Raw genomic sequence first — 14,646 nt, 5'->3', positions numbered from 1 at the left:
GACACTACCCCATGGGTTCTGAACGTACCAGAAGAGTGTATTTGGACCGGTGTTTTAACTACCCCACCCCCATGAGAAGCTGTTTTAAATATATGGAGGGCAGCGGACAGAGATTAGGGGAATGATTAGTATTCGTGTTTCTGAATGAGGAAGGCAGGAAACTCTGGACCGCAAAGCTTCAAAGAGCAGATGCGAGCATGTCGGTAGGAGAGCCTGTACACGATAGGAAGTAGATGAGAAGAACTAAATGAGAGTATGGCTATCATGACATGAAACAAAACATTAGGCTCAAGAGTTGGAGGAGAGTAAGTTTGAAAGATGTGATCGAGAAGTGTTGTGGTTCGGAGCAGGTTAGTGTGAAGGGAAGCCGATGTATGGTGTTGGGGGTATCTCATTCCCGTCCTCCTCCTAGTCATAGTTTTCCTCAGATGATGTTGCGCTTTAAAGACATCCCCGGATTGAGATTTGCCGGGCTGAGATGTGCACGCCAACGCTCCCAGCACGCAGTCACTCGTTCCAAGGGCCCGAGGATGAATGTCTATCTCACAACGCTCCTCCCACTCGCGATCGTTCCGATACGGGGGGACTCGTTTTTGTTCTCCTCGTCCTGTGCTGACCGGCTGCAGGGCACCATGGCGTGCTCGCTGCAGGACTTGGCTTTCCTTGAAGCATCCAAGGCAGCGGAGATCGACGAGAAGTTGATGGGTTGGCTGCCATAGGGATGGGAAGAGCTGCTGACGCCATTGCCCAGGGCCACTGGGTTTCTCTATCGACCAGCTCATGGAGCTTGCTGGGTTGAGCGTAGCTACTGCAACGTCCGAGTATTGCGCGCAAAATCTGCAGAGGATCCTTGTTGTTTGTGGGCCAGGGAACAACGGAGGGGACGGGTTGGTTGCAGCTCGACACTTGTATCACTTTGGCTACAAGCCTGTTGTGTGCTATCCGAAGCAAACAGCGAAACCTTTGTATCAGGGTCTGGTGACTCAGCTGGCTAGCCTTGACGTCCCCGTGCTGCAAGAGCTGCCCTCGGCGGAGGCGATCGAACGCGATTTTGACGTGGTGGTGGATGCGATCTTTGGGTTCTCCTTCAAGGGAGAGATCCGAGCTCCTTTCGCAGACATTATCAGTACGCTGAAGAAGGTGAAAGGATGAGGGAAAGATCGAATAGGTCCCTGACCAGCTTGATGCTTTCAGATCTCGAAGCCAATAGTCTCTGTCGATGTTCCATCTGTGATGCATATCGAGGCCTGTCCTCTCGACCTCTCTCATTCAACTGCCAGGGCTGGGACGTCAACGAGGGCAACAAGGGGGGAGTCGGCTTGGAGCCTGCAGTTCTGATCTCTCTGACTGCACCTAAGTTGTGTGCGAAGCACTTCAAAGGTCCGCTGCCCCAACGTCTTTCGGGGAGCTGAAGCGTGTTCAGGGCACCATTTTCTAGGGGGGCGGTTTGTGCCTCCTGCTATCCGTGACGAGTTTGGCCTGAAGTTGCCAACGTACCCAGGTCTGTCTCGCAAGCGTCCGCTGTGAAAGTGACTCTGACTCCATTTAGGTTCATCGATGCACGTGTTGCTACACAGTAAATTGTGACCTCCTCACACAACGTGCCGAGTGTTCTGCTGCTCTTTTGAACTCTACAAGAGTATGTCTGTCTCTAGCTCTTTCTTCTTGTAAGGCTTCAGATTGTCTCTGGTGAGAGCCGCAAGGTTGCGCTGAGACGCCTGCAAGATACGGTGAGGAGGATGGGCAACATGGCGGAACCCCCGCAGCTCACCGACACGAGCTCGAGCAGCTCGTCTGCGAAAGAGGGTCTGGTGCCCTTGCACAAGGAGTCCATGGTCGAAAGGAGAGCACCATGCTCGGAGAGAAGTCGGAGAGACTGAAGGTGCTCGGACAGCAACAGCCTCGTTGAATCTCTCGTACGAGCAAGTCGGCAGGCGTCCTCGAAAGCTTTCTGCATGCATGGACTCGCATAAGAGGAGATAGGGGGGAGGAGAGTGTATGGGGGAAAGAAAAGGATAGAGTATGACAACAGCAAGGCAAGGTAGGGTAGGACGGAAGGGGGAAGGTGTATGCGCGCAACTCAAGGCAGGAAGAGGTGAACAGGCAATCAGACATGGAGGATAGGGTTGAGGAGGGGATATGAAGACAGCGAACACCTCAAGAACACTGTAAGTGTCTCTGCCGAGGAGCCGAACAGCCGTTTCACGCGCGATCTTGAGGTCTGCTTCCTTCTGCTGTAGATCCTCTTGGTTCTCCTCCTCCAACCTGCCTCTTGGGGTAGCCGCTGTCTGCACTCGATCAGAAGAACGGCCACTCTCTTGAGCATGCAAGCTCGGAAGAGGAGGGTACCTACAAGCTCTGGGTCAGCGAGTTGCAGTCATGGGAAGGAGGGGGGCAGGCAAAAGTCTCACTCAGCGTCATTGGGAACCTCGACGGTCTTGCTGGAGGCAAGGGAGTTGTTCCCTCCCCTGTCACTCACAACAGTTCGCCAAGAGCGACTTGACTCGGACGTTCTCAGAGACAGCAACCTCCCGCTCATGAAGAGATTGGTGACGACATGCTTGCTGGCTCTTGACGAAGTCGTCGATGCATTCTTGGCGATGAGGGCGGCAAGATCCTTGTCAGCCTCGCTGCTCGCACCCACTCGACTAGGGTCCCGAGTGACGAGAGAGGGCAACGATCTGCGGAAGCGTGTGATTTGGCTGAGTTCTACCGAGAGGGGAACTCACGGGAAATCTTCCGCGGAGAGATTTCGTCGTTGGCTGGTGAGCTCGTCGCAAAAGAACTTCTTGGACATGGTCTGTGCTGTGGCAGCGGCTTGATCCGACATGGCGCTCGCCACCGGCTGCGGCTGCTCCTGCGCGTTTGGGAGGGAAGGAAACTCCTCTGAGATAAGATCAAGTCAGAACACGTCAGGAACATCCGTCATTCCTCCTTCACCTCTGCTCAACCTCTCGTTCCTAGTCGGGCTCCCTTCCTCCGGCCTTCTCGACGAGCTGAGCTCCCTCTCATATCTCTCTCTCAGCTGGGTTATGTTGATCCCCGACACTATCAAGTGCTCTGATCCATCTGCCTGGCTGGCTTGCAAGCTTGCTCTGTCGGGATCTTCGTTCCTCAACCCCGCTCTCGGAGTTCCGCGTTGATAACGTCTACCCCTCCCCCCGATTCCTCTCGTGGAGCCAGCGGCGAAGCCTGTATCCCCCATCCGCTCTGCCACCTGTCCCCTGTGTGCCTGCGCTCCTCTCCCCGGACGGCTGCTCCTTCCTCGCCCTCTCCCACCGTCACTCCGTCGGTATTCCTGCAGGATCGTCTGGCTCAAGATCGCGTCTCGCACGCTTCGCCTCGTTGACCCTCCATGCTCGCTTGACATGTGCGAGAACAGCTCCAACTCGGTCCCGAACGCGATGAACCTCAGATCCATGCAGCTCCTTTCCTCGCATACGTAGTGCTCCGAGCGAAAGTGCGCAAAGAGCTGCTCATAGTTCTGGAAGAACTCCACCTGCTGGCGATCGTCGTCCTCCCTCCGCCTCTGACAGACGTGGCAGGCGAAGTGATCTTGCGACATGTGGTAGATCAGCTGCGTGTCATCGTAGAAGCGCCTCCAGCACATCTTACACAGCGGATGCCCTGACTTGAGGCCGCTGCCATCTCTGCCTGTCAGATGCACACGGAACTGCTGTTGGTCGTAGGTCGCCTGCTCCGAGATGAAGATCTTCCTGTTCTCTAGACAGAGCCAGCAGTACCTCAGCCTGTGACAAGTTCTCGTATGACTCTGTAGCTGTTTCACCGTGTTGAAAGTCTCTTCGCATGTTGTACACTTGGCCACCGTGAGGGCGCGGAAGCGAGAAGCGAGCTCTTCGGTCTCGAAGCACACTTTGGTCTGATTGTCCCAGACAACGTGGTCCATGGGGCCTTGCGGGGGGAAGTCGCGAGAGTCTGCTATGAAGACGCTCTCTGATATCTGCTGGCAGAAGATGCACTGAGTTTGGTTCAGGAGTACCCGAAGTCGATAACTGCACAGCCCGCAAACGCTGTGATGCCCACACAGGGAAAGAGCAACAGTCTCCATGGGTTCACAGCAACACATGCATGTGCCATCGTCTTTGTCGTCATTCTCAGGGGCTGACGTCCCCTTCTCCCCCACCGAGCCACCACGAAGCCTCCTGACGAGCGCGGGGAAGAATCTATGTGAACCGCAGCATCGCTTCACACCAGCTCCAGCCAAGTCGGAGGACCTTATGCAGAAGGCGAGGAGCACGAAGACGTGGAGAACTTCCTGCTGCCTCATGTCCTACGTGTCATGGCATCTCTCCTCCTTCCTCCTCTCGACCTTCCCCCACCATCCTTGATCGGCCCCCGGTCTGGGCTTCCTCCCATGGACACACCACCCCTACCCCACCTTTTCATCATTTCGACTGTCCTATGACGGGGTAGAAAATAACTATCTGGTTGTCAAGGCTCCGCCCATAGATCAGTTGCGCACGTTACACTTGCAAGTTGCTGGCAGTAACGGTGAATTTCCTCCTATGTCGGTTGAGCCCTGAGCATAACGAGAAGGGCAAGGGAGAAGGAGGAAAGAAGATCTGAAGGCAGCAGACAGACAGACAGACAGACAGACAGACAGACAGACAGACAGACAGACAGACAGACAGACAGAGGCAACAAAGAGGGCCTGAAGGAAAGAAACATCCGTGTAGACATATACAAACCTCGAGGCACCTGTCATCCGGCAGCGATGGCAGATCTGGACCAAATCGCCACAACCATCAGGTCAAAGCATGCTGCCGGGGAGTTGCAGAGGAACTTCCCCTTGGATCCGAGATGGTATTGCGCGTGTTTTGCTGCTCGAACATCTTCTGATTGTACGTTGCTCAGTTATGAGAAGCACGCTCCTGTTGATGTCAAACCTTGTGGAGAGTGTCAGGGCACGGGCAAGGTGAATCGTGCTTGATGGTTACGAGCAGGATGCTCACCGTGTTTGAACGCAAAAGATCCATGAAACGCACACCATCGGAGATCTCAAAGGCATTCCAGGAGCCGATCGAGTCCTCGAGCGCAGTTGCAGTCATTGTGGAGGTTTTGGAATCACGGGCGACCACTCAACCAAGGTGAAGGGAACCAACGCCGAGCGCTCGATTGAGTGACGACTGAGCAGGTCGTTCAAGACTTTCCGAGCAAGCAAACTTCCAGGGTGATCTGCAGGTAGGTTGATGCTGTATGCAGCAAGTGTTCTGTTAGGTTATCTGTCATGGGCCTGCCGTGAATTTCGCCCATATTGCGCTTGTGGGTTGTAACGCTGCTCTTTCTGGGACGGGACTCACGGACAGGATCTGAAGGAAGTTTCTTGCAGGGTCGAGACAGCATCAGACGAGGAGGAAGGGGTTTGTAACGAGGATCTTGACGACAAGTTCGGGTAAGTGCCATCTGTGATGTACTGAGCGAGCATGATTGTGTGGATTTGCAGCCCGAGTCCTTTCTTCAAGGCAACAAAGAGATGAAGATGGCAAGCTGTGTGACCTACATTTGTAATTTCTCCCCTTCATCGAATCTTGACCTTCTCGTTCTAATGTAACGATGTCTCTCTGTGAAAAAAACCTTCGATCCGCTCTCAGCGATCTGACCTTGATTAGAATTTTCCCTTGTGCCCTCCAAACCGAAACATTGACACACAATTCAAATGTAAATTGCAAGGACATGCAACACTGACAACTCTTTCATTGAAGATTTACATCCCAGCCTCAGCCGGGGTTTGGCATTTCATCTGATCAACAGCGTGAATGGCTCCCTGCATCTCCTCCCAGATGACCTGAAGTGAACGGTGTCACAGCAGCCTTGTGCAACGCTCTCTGTCATGTACCTTGTACACCATCTGCTGTCGCTGGACCGCTCGCTTGCCCTCGAAGGCTTGTGAAACCACGTTAATGGTCACGTGGCTGCCGTTGGGATCGCCGTAAGCTGGAATGACCTCAAGCTTCACGGGCTTCAACTCTGCGAAAAAGATCAAGACCTGTTGTGAACTTGGTGTCATAGCAAACCAGAAGTTATCTTCTTTTCAATGGTGGACATAACTGTGTCCTCCTCCGGGGCAGACGCGTCTGTGCTCATGTAGCATGGTTGGAATTTCAGCACTGATCAACCAAGTAAGATACTGCTGTTTGAAGGATGAGACTTAGCTACCTTGTCTTGTCTAGAGGATCGGTGATTGGCACAAATCAAAATTGATCAGACACAAGCGTGAACGGGTGTAACGTAGCTTGCACGTACCTTTGCGCAAACAACAGATCTCTGCGATGGCCAAGCGAAACTGCTCACTCCCCGCCTCAAGCTGAGGCCTGCAGATGAAAGCATCGTGTTCCCCGGCATGATGAAGCAGGAGGCGACTGCTGGCATGGCCACAGCGCATCGCAGCATCCTTGCAGGCAGTCTGGCCAGCATTGCGTGAAGTGACGGTTACAGAGTAACTGCTATCCTACTCCTTTATAACCCCCACTTGGCGGGCCCGGCCGCCGGCCGCGGCCGGGGGGCCGGGAGCCCTCGGTAGTGACAATGCCGCGTGACTAAGTAACCCGGCGTACGGTCAACACTGATCATCATCGAGTCGGACTGAGCGACATCATGGCGGCACTCGCACGGAGCACGCGGCAGGGGTTCTGGCTGCCAGCTAGCCTGACACTGTGTGATCTCAAGGAGAAGGTCATCGCCTGTGATAGGTTTATTGGTTGAGAATGGCGAGACGAGGATCGTTCTGCAGCCTCTCGATCATCTCCTTGAACTTGGCCTTGGCAATCTCCTCGTGCCGGTCTCTCCTCTGCTTGAGAATCTGGATGCGGAACTGAGCCTCGTTCACGTACTTCTCGTACTCCTCGTCGTCTGACGTCTTGTCCTTGTCCTGCCTCTGGTATCCGACCTGGGCAACAACGTTCAAGGCGCAGGAGGAGAAAGGGAGGAGGGAGGAGGAACGGGAGGGGGACAGGCACCTGCTTCTTGGTGAGAGCTGCCTGCTCCTCTTCCAACCTGGTTTCGATGATGTGGGCGCGATCGATGAGCCTGCAAGGGTGTGAGCGAGAATTCAGCTCAGCAGCAGCCGAGCAGAGTTTCAGCTCTTCTACCTCTCCTTGAGCGCCTTCAGGCAGCTATCCTTGACTTTCTGCGCTCACCACGTCACACGCAGGCCCCCGCGGTGGGCAGGGACGAACCTGCGCGTCCTGCTTCGTGAGAGCCTTCTGCTTCGCGTGCTTCGGCAGGTACGGCGCGAGGTAGTCGTACCTACAGGACGGTCAAGGGAAGGGGAGGAGGAGGAGGACGCAATGGCTCACTTGAGAGCAGCTTCCGACTCCTCCTCCTTGGGTTTCATCGCTTCCGCCACCTTCTTCTCCTGCAGAGCGGATGAGATCCGAGTATGTGCAAGGACGAACAGAGCAACAGCCGCGAGGAGAGGGGATCGGGGGAGGTGTTCGACCTGTAGCTGTACATGCAGACTCTTGAGCAGTCCCGGCTCCTTTTCCTCCTTCTCCCTCGACTCCAGGATCTTGGTCGCCTGCACAGCCTATTAGCTTGCGAGCAAGTTTGAGGTGCCTGGACCTCTCGCTCGGCCTCGCGGAACTCAGAGATGAGCGACTTCTCCGCTGCTGTGAGCTGCAACAGGCGAGGAGGAGGAGGAGGAGGAGGAGGAGGAGGAGGAGGAGGAGGAGGAGGAGGGCAGAGGTCAGCCCACAGCGAGCCTTTCTCTTCTCTCCTCGTACCAGCTGGTACTCATCCCGCTGCTCCGTGTACCTCATCGGCTTCGCAAACGGGTCCACCACGTACTCCTTCCCCCCACACCGTCAGCTTCACCCCCGACCGGGCGCGAGCTGCTCCGTCCTCACCTGCACCGAGAACTCGTCGCCGCTAAGGTTCTTCTCGGTGATGTACGTCCGCGTCGACTGCATCCGGTCTCACACGCTCCACGTCCTCCCCCTCCCCGTCCCGGTCCGGCCCAACTCACCGAAGTGATCCTCCCCGGCCCGTAGTGGAAAATCAGATGGATTCTCGGCTGCCAGCAGGGTCAGCTTGACAAGGGACGGGCCGTGTGCCCACCGGACGGGAGCCTGTGAAGAAAGTCCTCTTGGCGATGTCCTTGTCTGCTGGCACCTCTGGGTTCCGCTCAAACTGCATGCGCAGGGCTCAGCCGTTCTTCCCTCTGGTCTCCCTCCTCCTGCTCCTCCTGCTCCTCCTGCTCCTCCTGCTCCTCCCCATCTTCCTGCTCCTGCTCCTGCTCCTGCTCCTGCCCATCTTCTGCCTCTCCTCCCTTGCTCCATCATGCTCCTCCCAATTCCCCTTGTCTTCTTCATCCTCCTCCTATCTGACCAACCCTCCTGCTCCTGCTCATCTTTTCCTCCTTCGTTTGAACTTCCATCGTCCTCCCTGTGTAAACTTCTCTCCTCTCCTTCCTCCTTAACCCTGCACGACTTCCGCTCCTCCTCTCACCTTCTCTGTCATCTTCCTTGGATGGTCAATCTGCTGCTTCATCGGGGGAGCGTCCGTGTTGGGCTCGATGGGCTCGAAGGTGATGCTGCAGCAGCAGCATCAGGCCTGAAACTTCCTCCTTCCCCTCCTCCTCCCCCTCCTCCCCCTCCCCCTCCCCCTCCCCCCACCCCCCCCATCCCCCTCCTCCTCCTGTGCCTGCGGTAGGTGAGGCGGTTCTGATGTCCTTCGAAGGTTTCGATGACCTACGTTGGGTCCGTAAGCACGGTAGGAGGAGGATGACGAAGGAAGACATGGGGAGACAGGAGGTGGAGAGAGAAGGGAAAGAAGAGAAGGATGAAAGATGGATAGAGGAGAGGGGAGTGGATATGACGAGGAGCAGGAGCCGTTGAGCAGTTGAGCAGTTGAGCGGCAGGAGCAGGAGCAGGAGCAGGAGCAGGAGCAGGAGCAGGAGCAGGAGCAGGAGCAGGAGCAGGAGCAGCATGGCAAGACGAAGTGTGGTAGACCTTGTGCAGGGCCACGGGTTTGGCGGGGTCGCGATTCCTAGTGAAGGACTCCGTCCTGTTGACCATCCCGTCCAGTGTGGCCTGAGAGGAAGTGAGGAAGAAGCATGCTTGGGGAGAGCTAGGGGGGAAGCTGGAGAGAGAGCTGGAGGGAGGGCTGGGGGAGGAGTAGACCTTGTGGTAGAAGGTGAACTCTCGGCCTTCGGGCTTCTCGACGAGCTGGGAGAAAGTGAGGAAGGAGGAAGGAGGAAGGAGAAGGAGTGGGAGAGGGAGAAGAGAGAGGAGAAGGGAGAGGGGAGGAGGAGCAGATCGAGGAGGAGCAAAACAAGGAGAAGGAGGAGAAAATCTTAAATTTGCTCACCTTCATCAAGGCATCTGGACGACCCGGGTCGAAGTTCTCGAAGATCATGTGCTCCTTCCTGTTGGAGTCGATCCTCTTGCCGGTGCTGAGCACACAAGAATGAGCGATCGGCCGTCCCTGAGAGGAGTAGAGGGATCGGGAGTAGGGTAAGGATCCGTAGGAGAGGGATCGAGAGCAGGAACGGCGGGAGGAGGAGGACGAGCTGCTTCACCGAAAGTATCGGAATCTGCTGACCAGCTTGTCTTTGCGATTCGCAAAGTACTCTTGTATCTGCCGGACGCGTGAGCTGATGGTTTGAAGCAGCAGGAGCAAGCAAGTGACCTCCGTCATGTTGGTCCGCGCCAGGTCGCTGTAAAGCGTGATCATCTCGGTCATGCCATCCCTCCTCGAGTTCTAGCAGGCAAGTCAGGGCCAGGAGGAAGAGCAGCAGGAGAGCAGTTGAGCAGGAGCAGGAGAGCAGGAGCAAGAGCAAATGAGCAGGAGCAGTTGAGCGGGAGCAGGAGCAGGAGCAGGAGCAGGAGCAGTTGAGCAGGAGCAGTTGAGCAGGAGCAGGAGCAGGAGCAGGAGCAGGATCAGGAGAGTCTTACCTCAGCAAAGTGTTCCACCCTGCTCTTCTTGTAATCCTTGGTTCTTTTCGGCTCGCCGGACTGACCAGCACAGGTTCAACACGTCCATCCGAAGGGAAGGGATCAAGATGAGGAGGAAGAGGATTGGGTGGGGGAGGAGTTGGAGCAGCAGGAGCAGCAGTAGGAGAAGGCAACCTCCTCGGCATAGCGTCGAAGGAAGATCTCGCGGTCGATGAAGAGCTTGTCCACCCTGCCAGGACCGTAAGAAAATCTTCCTGCTGCCCCCCGAGCGGGGAGGCTTCAGCTGGAGACCAGCTGGGAGGGAGGTCTAGGATGTGCTCCCCTTCAGCTACCTCCTCCGGTCCCTGAAGTCCCGTCAGTCCTCTCCTCCTCCATCGCCTCGAGTTCCACCTCCACTCGCTGATCGTCCTGGCCAGCCCCGCCCTCCTGCCCCGCAGGCCTCCTGTTCCCCGTTCCGACTCTCTTCCCCTCCAAAGGAGATGAAGGAGGCGATCGGTTCGGCCTGTTCAAGTAAGTCAGGATGGGAGATGAAGGGGAGGGAAGAGGAGGAAGGGGGGGAGGAGCAGAAGAGGAGAGGGGAAAAGAAGCGAGGTAGAGGAGATAAGAGGTAGAGGACAGGACAGGAAGGGGGAGGCGAGGTGCAAGGAACAGGAGAGGAGGTAGAGGAGGAGGCGTATGGGAGGGAGGGGTCTCAACGGAGGAGGGGCAGGACCTGGCATCCTCGATAGAGTTCCTCCTTTGATCCTTTGACATGCTGCTGATGAAGAGAAACTCCCACTTGTTGAAGTCCTCAAGAGCAAAGGAGATGTCCTTGGGCTCATCGACCCGCTGGGGAATCCTCTTCAACCTCCTCCTCCTCCTCCTCTACCCAGCCTCTTCACCTGCATGTCGACCCAGTAGTTCTGGTGGTTGAAGACAGCCTCGATCCCCTTGTAGCCAGGGTGATTTGTGGGGACAACCTGAGAGACAAGACAGGAAGAGAGCGAGACGGAGCGTGAGAGAGGAGGGGACAGGGCAGGACAACAAACAGGGCAGGACAGGACAGGAGAATGATTAGAACGAAAATCCAGACGGAGAAGCAGGTTTCACCTTCCCCGTACTCGCCTCCACAAAGACGTTGTCAACCATCTCTCTCTTGCCTGCTCGAACCAACACCCACGCATGCACCCGCTGCCCCTCGTACTCGTCCTCCTCCTGCACCGACTGCTCCTCCTCCTCGATGAGCATGGCAGGAGCCTCTTGCTCCTTCTTGGTCAGCTCCTGATCGAGGCGATCGAACTTGTCCCTCGTCATCACGAACGTGCTGTCCAGCACTGGCCGCTGCTTCACCGAGTACACCGATTCCTCCTTGGCGTCGTCACTGAAGACCTTGATCTGCGCCTTCTTGCTCCGCGAGCTCCCCTGCGACGTCCTGCTCCTCGAGTGCCCGACGAGCGGCTCGTGCGCCTCGTCCGCCAGGCAGATTCTCTTCTCTGCGAACCCGATCACGACGTAGGCGTCGTACCCCACCCCGATCAGCAGGCTGGCCAACACGATGCTCATATCGAAGCAGTCCCCGGCCTGCGGGGGGTGGCAGGATGAGCATGGGAACCTCAGGGGGTGTGGGGGGGGTACCTGCCACCTCAGCACGCTGGTGGGGGACGGGATGTACTTGGGGAGGGTCAGGGGGTCCCAGAGATGCTGCTTGTTGGAGACGTGCAGGACAGGAGAGGAGAGGAGAGGAGAGGAGAGGAGAGGAGAGGAGAGGAGAATCAACAGAAGACAGAAATGGAAACATGTCAGGTCGACTAAGTCTCAACTACGAGCCATGAACGAGCGGACCTCGTACTTAATGTGCTCGGAAACGAAGAGGGCACAGGACTGCGGGGGGAGGGATCAGAGTCAAGCGCTTCTTTTCCCTCTTATCTCCTCCTGCCGTCTCACCTCCAAGTCGTAGATCTCGTTGTACTCCATCTTGGTGGGCCTCACCGTTGTACAGATGAATTTCTCTACACCACACTCGTTCCTTGGCGAAAGGAGCAGCTCTTTCCTATGCTGATCACAGCAACGCCGACGAGTTCAGAGGTCTTGTACAAGTTCAGAGACTCGACGATCATCTCACCGGATACAGCTGGACGAACTGCCGACGAAAGTTCTCGACATACTCCAACACCTTTCAACTGCGGTCAGGTCTCCGACAAGCTTCACCGCACCAGGCGATACCAGCAACTCTTCGTTGCTGTTTGCACTGTAGCTTGCCTGTTGCATCACAGACGTTCAGAGGTTAACACAACACGGAATCTAACTACAGAGAGATCCTCTGGTTGGATAGTCTGCATCCTCAGAATCTTGGGAGGCTCCGAGGGTCTGCGTGAAGGAACGTGACTGGTAGGATCACTGGCGTTGATCCCGGCCAAACCTCTCAGCTTCCTCTTCAGCTTTCTCCTCGGCTTCCACGTCGAATTCTTCTTCATCTCGATCTCCCCCGCCCTCGTCAGCCTCTTCGTTCTGTGCTTCTTCCTGCCCCAAGGAGTTCGAACGGTCCTGCCCGCCCCCATCCATCTCCTCCTTGTCTGTCTCCTCGACAACTTGGGACAACTCCATGGTCGAGTTCATCGTTTCTTCCTCGGGCGCTTGGACCTGGCTCACTTCCCCCTCCACGTTCTCCTCTCCTCTCCTCTCCCCCTCCTCCCTCTCCCCCTCCTCCGGCATCTCCTGACCCTCCTCAGCCATGGAAAGCTTCCAACGGACCACGGGGGTTCTGTAGTCAAGGTTTTGGTTCTATAGTGAATATTTGAAGTGATGCTATAGTGAATATTTGAAGTGAGGGCCGGGCCACGGTGACTCTCGGACTAGTGACTCAAGCTTTATGTACAAAGACTTGAGCAGACTCGGCTAGGTGAAGAGCGAGGACTTCTGTAGCTCGGGGGGCAAGTGACTCGGGTCGCGATGCATCACAGCCTTGGCCATCATCTCCCCGAGCAGCGCATGGTGGATCAGCCCCCTGACCACGGAGAGTGAGTCCACGGACTGAAATCTCAACACGGCCAGTAGCAGAGGTACCTCGATCCAAAGCCCGTTAGCACCCAGACATCGCTGTTGCTGAGCATGGAGCCCCCCGGTCCGCTTCGGAGCAGCCCGCAGAGGGGAAGGCGACCTTCGTTTTCTCGGCTGGTCAAGGCTCGGATCCCATACCTCGACTGCCATGGCGAGTCAGTAGCCGCGGTCCTGCATGGCAAGAGAGAAAGGGAGACTTTTGTAGGAGCCCAGCAGTCCGTGCCCAGCTCGGGATAGAGGGCCGTCAGCTCCGGAATCAGTTCTTGTTTCGCTTTCCTGAAAGTTGCCTTCAGGACGCCGGGTCAAATCGCAGACGCTGCTTACTCCACGTCTGCACCTCGCCGCACAAGCTCTTGGACGGTCCCGTGCTCCTGCGTCGCGCCACAGTACAAGCGAAGCCTGTCTCCATCACGGAGAGGCGAGATGTACCTGCCAGAGATCAGCCCTACTATCATTGAATCCTCCTCCTTCTCACTTTCCCGCAAGCAGCGAAACTTTCAGGTCGCTGGGCTCGTCGCCTCTCCGCACGAACTCAAGGCTCTGCCGGAGGAAGCAACAAGGATCAATCCGCAGGAGGGGGGAGGGAAGGAGCACCTGCCCGGCAACACACTTGATCGGGAGCCCTTGCAGCTCCCTCAACATCACACTCCCGTACCCCAGACACACCACGACGGACTCAGCCTGCAAGTCGCCGACGTCTGCTAGCCCCCCCTGATCACTTCATGTCACTCTAGCACGCAGGAGCGACGAGTCTGACCACGTCCCTCCGAACCCACTCTATGGAGCCGCCGCCCGAGGCCCGCTTGCAATGTTCCCACAGCGCCCTCGAGTAGTTTCGTCCGTTGACCGACAGCCCTGACCTGGGGAGTCGTCACCCGAGACGGCAGAAGCTTCCTCCTAACCACCCACTTGATCCGGATGCCGAACTGTATGCTCGGCGAAACTCCTGCTGGGAGACAGAGCCTTGAGCAAGAGCAGCGGGGGAGAATGCTTCAAGAGAGGTCCTGCCTGCCAGGCTCGGGTCGTCCTCCAACCTCAGCAGCTCGATCTGCAGAGCAGCACTTGGATGGCTGACAAGGAATGACACTTGTCACCTCCGACGGGAAGTTCTGCGCAGCAGCTCGAAAGTCCTCCTCGCGCCTGCATCGTGAATCATCTGAGGAGGAGGAGGAGGAGGAAGAGGAGGAGGAGGAGGAGGAGGATCAGGCAAAGGAGGAGCAGGAGCAGGAGCAGGAGCAGGAGCAGGAGCAGGAAGAGACATGCCTCGTTGACTTCGCCAGCATAACGATGCCCTCTCCTGTGACAATCTTGGCAGAGCTACCGAGCATGCAACATCATCATCCTCAACCACTCGCATCTCGCAAGCTCAAACTGGCACCTGCCCTCGCTCGCAACCCGGATCAGCCTCCTGGTAGCCTCCATTCCCGCATCTCCCTGCCAGCATGCTCAGCGCTGAGCATTGGAGCTCCCAAGTCACCATCCAGATCTTCTTCGCCCTCGGCGTGAAGGGATGGACCAGCCCCCCCGCCACCGCAGACGCTCCTCCCTCTCCCACCGCCTCCTTGTCCACCACGTGCATGCGCATGGCGTGCTGCATGCGGCTGGCAAGCTCCTGAAGGTGGAAGGCCACTGACAGCCCTGCCCATCCTCCCCCCAGGATGCAGACAGACGACGGGGGGCGCGCGATGCGCCCCAT

At 56.8% G+C, this 14,646-nt stretch overlaps 7 protein-coding genes across 7 annotated transcripts; 2 read left to right on the top strand and 5 right to left on the bottom strand.

The window, feature by feature from the left end:
* Nucleotides 1-632: 632 nt before the first annotated feature.
* On the top strand, nucleotides 633-1,527 carry GUITHDRAFT_156874 (hypothetical protein; the record flags this gene model as incomplete). The annotated part of the gene is made up of 5 exons (XM_005841453.1): nucleotides 633-705; nucleotides 752-1,140; nucleotides 1,195-1,230; nucleotides 1,281-1,380; nucleotides 1,424-1,527. The coding sequence occupies 5 exons, from the start codon at nucleotides 633-635 to the stop codon at nucleotides 1,525-1,527; spliced, it is 702 nt and encodes a 233-aa protein (XP_005841510.1).
* Nucleotides 1,528-3,355: 1,828 nt separating this feature from the next.
* On the bottom strand, nucleotides 3,356-4,096 carry GUITHDRAFT_41810 (hypothetical protein; the record flags this gene model as incomplete). Its single annotated transcript, XM_005841452.1, has 1 exon — nucleotides 3,356-4,096. A coding segment is annotated over one exon (741 nt), but the record flags the coding sequence as incomplete, so codon positions are not given.
* Nucleotides 4,097-4,562: 466 nt separating this feature from the next.
* GUITHDRAFT_150038 (hypothetical protein) lies at nucleotides 4,563-5,626 on the top strand. Its single transcript, XM_005841451.1, has 6 exons — nucleotides 4,563-4,824; nucleotides 4,876-4,936; nucleotides 4,992-5,108; nucleotides 5,156-5,202; nucleotides 5,351-5,413; nucleotides 5,465-5,626. Exons 1-6 carry the CDS (start codon nucleotides 4,736-4,738, stop codon nucleotides 5,496-5,498), a joined length of 411 nt encoding a protein of 136 aa, XP_005841508.1. The 5' UTR covers nucleotides 4,563-4,735; the 3' UTR covers nucleotides 5,499-5,626.
* Nucleotides 5,627-5,725: 99 nt separating this feature from the next.
* Nucleotides 5,726-6,105, bottom strand: GUITHDRAFT_100004 (hypothetical protein; the record flags this gene model as incomplete). The annotated part of the gene is made up of 3 exons (XM_005841450.1): nucleotides 5,726-5,806; nucleotides 5,858-5,988; nucleotides 6,036-6,105. 3 exons carry the CDS (start codon nucleotides 6,103-6,105, stop codon nucleotides 5,726-5,728), a joined length of 282 nt encoding a protein of 93 aa, XP_005841507.1.
* A 607-nt stretch (nucleotides 6,106-6,712) lies between these two features.
* Nucleotides 6,713-11,456, bottom strand: GUITHDRAFT_100003 (hypothetical protein; the record flags this gene model as incomplete). The annotated part of the gene is made up of 24 exons (XM_005841449.1): nucleotides 6,713-6,907; nucleotides 6,978-7,047; nucleotides 7,110-7,147; nucleotides 7,197-7,266; nucleotides 7,317-7,375; nucleotides 7,460-7,537; nucleotides 7,582-7,635; nucleotides 7,743-7,808; nucleotides 7,866-7,922; nucleotides 7,985-8,032; nucleotides 8,077-8,148; nucleotides 8,467-8,551; nucleotides 8,956-9,050; nucleotides 9,141-9,185; nucleotides 9,328-9,412; nucleotides 9,539-9,597; nucleotides 9,649-9,720; nucleotides 9,915-9,974; nucleotides 10,089-10,143; nucleotides 10,206-10,258; nucleotides 10,305-10,416; nucleotides 10,627-10,742; nucleotides 10,796-10,873; nucleotides 11,004-11,456. 24 exons carry the CDS (start codon nucleotides 11,454-11,456, stop codon nucleotides 6,713-6,715), a joined length of 2,175 nt encoding a protein of 724 aa, XP_005841506.1.
* Nucleotides 11,457-11,708: 252 nt separating this feature from the next.
* Nucleotides 11,709-12,509, bottom strand: GUITHDRAFT_100002 (hypothetical protein; the record flags this gene model as incomplete). The annotated part of the gene is made up of 6 exons (XM_005841448.1): nucleotides 11,709-11,774; nucleotides 11,838-11,948; nucleotides 12,016-12,066; nucleotides 12,117-12,152; nucleotides 12,203-12,260; nucleotides 12,313-12,509. 6 exons carry the CDS (start codon nucleotides 12,507-12,509, stop codon nucleotides 11,709-11,711), a joined length of 519 nt encoding a protein of 172 aa, XP_005841505.1.
* A 279-nt stretch (nucleotides 12,510-12,788) lies between these two features.
* On the bottom strand, nucleotides 12,789-14,646 carry GUITHDRAFT_100001 (hypothetical protein; the record flags this gene model as incomplete). The annotated part of the gene is made up of 10 exons (XM_005841447.1): nucleotides 12,789-12,897; nucleotides 12,957-13,226; nucleotides 13,275-13,379; nucleotides 13,426-13,490; nucleotides 13,545-13,661; nucleotides 13,708-13,810; nucleotides 13,853-13,998; nucleotides 14,045-14,090; nucleotides 14,329-14,384; nucleotides 14,428-14,646. 10 exons carry the CDS (start codon nucleotides 14,644-14,646, stop codon nucleotides 12,789-12,791), a joined length of 1,236 nt encoding a protein of 411 aa, XP_005841504.1.

This window comes from Guillardia theta (assembly GCF_000315625.1).
Source record: "Guillardia theta CCMP2712 unplaced genomic scaffold GUITHscaffold_3, whole genome shotgun sequence".
NCBI classification, from domain to species: domain Eukaryota; class Cryptophyceae; order Pyrenomonadales; family Geminigeraceae; genus Guillardia; species Guillardia theta.
Note: the sequence above shows the minus strand (reverse complement) of the source record. Positions and strands in the feature narration are given on the sequence as shown.

Coding starts and splice junctions, on each gene's coding strand:
- GUITHDRAFT_150038 (XM_005841451.1), top strand. CDS start 4,736: ATGGCAGATCTGGACCAAATCGCCACAACCATCAGGTCAAAGCATGCT. Junction 4,937..4,991: donor AGTGTCAGGGCACGGGCAAG/GTGAATCGTGCT, acceptor TGAACGCAAAAG/ATCCATGAAACGCACACCAT. Junction 5,109..5,155: donor CGGGCGACCACTCAACCAAG/GTGAAGGGAACC, acceptor ACGACTGAGCAG/GTCGTTCAAGACTTTCCGAG.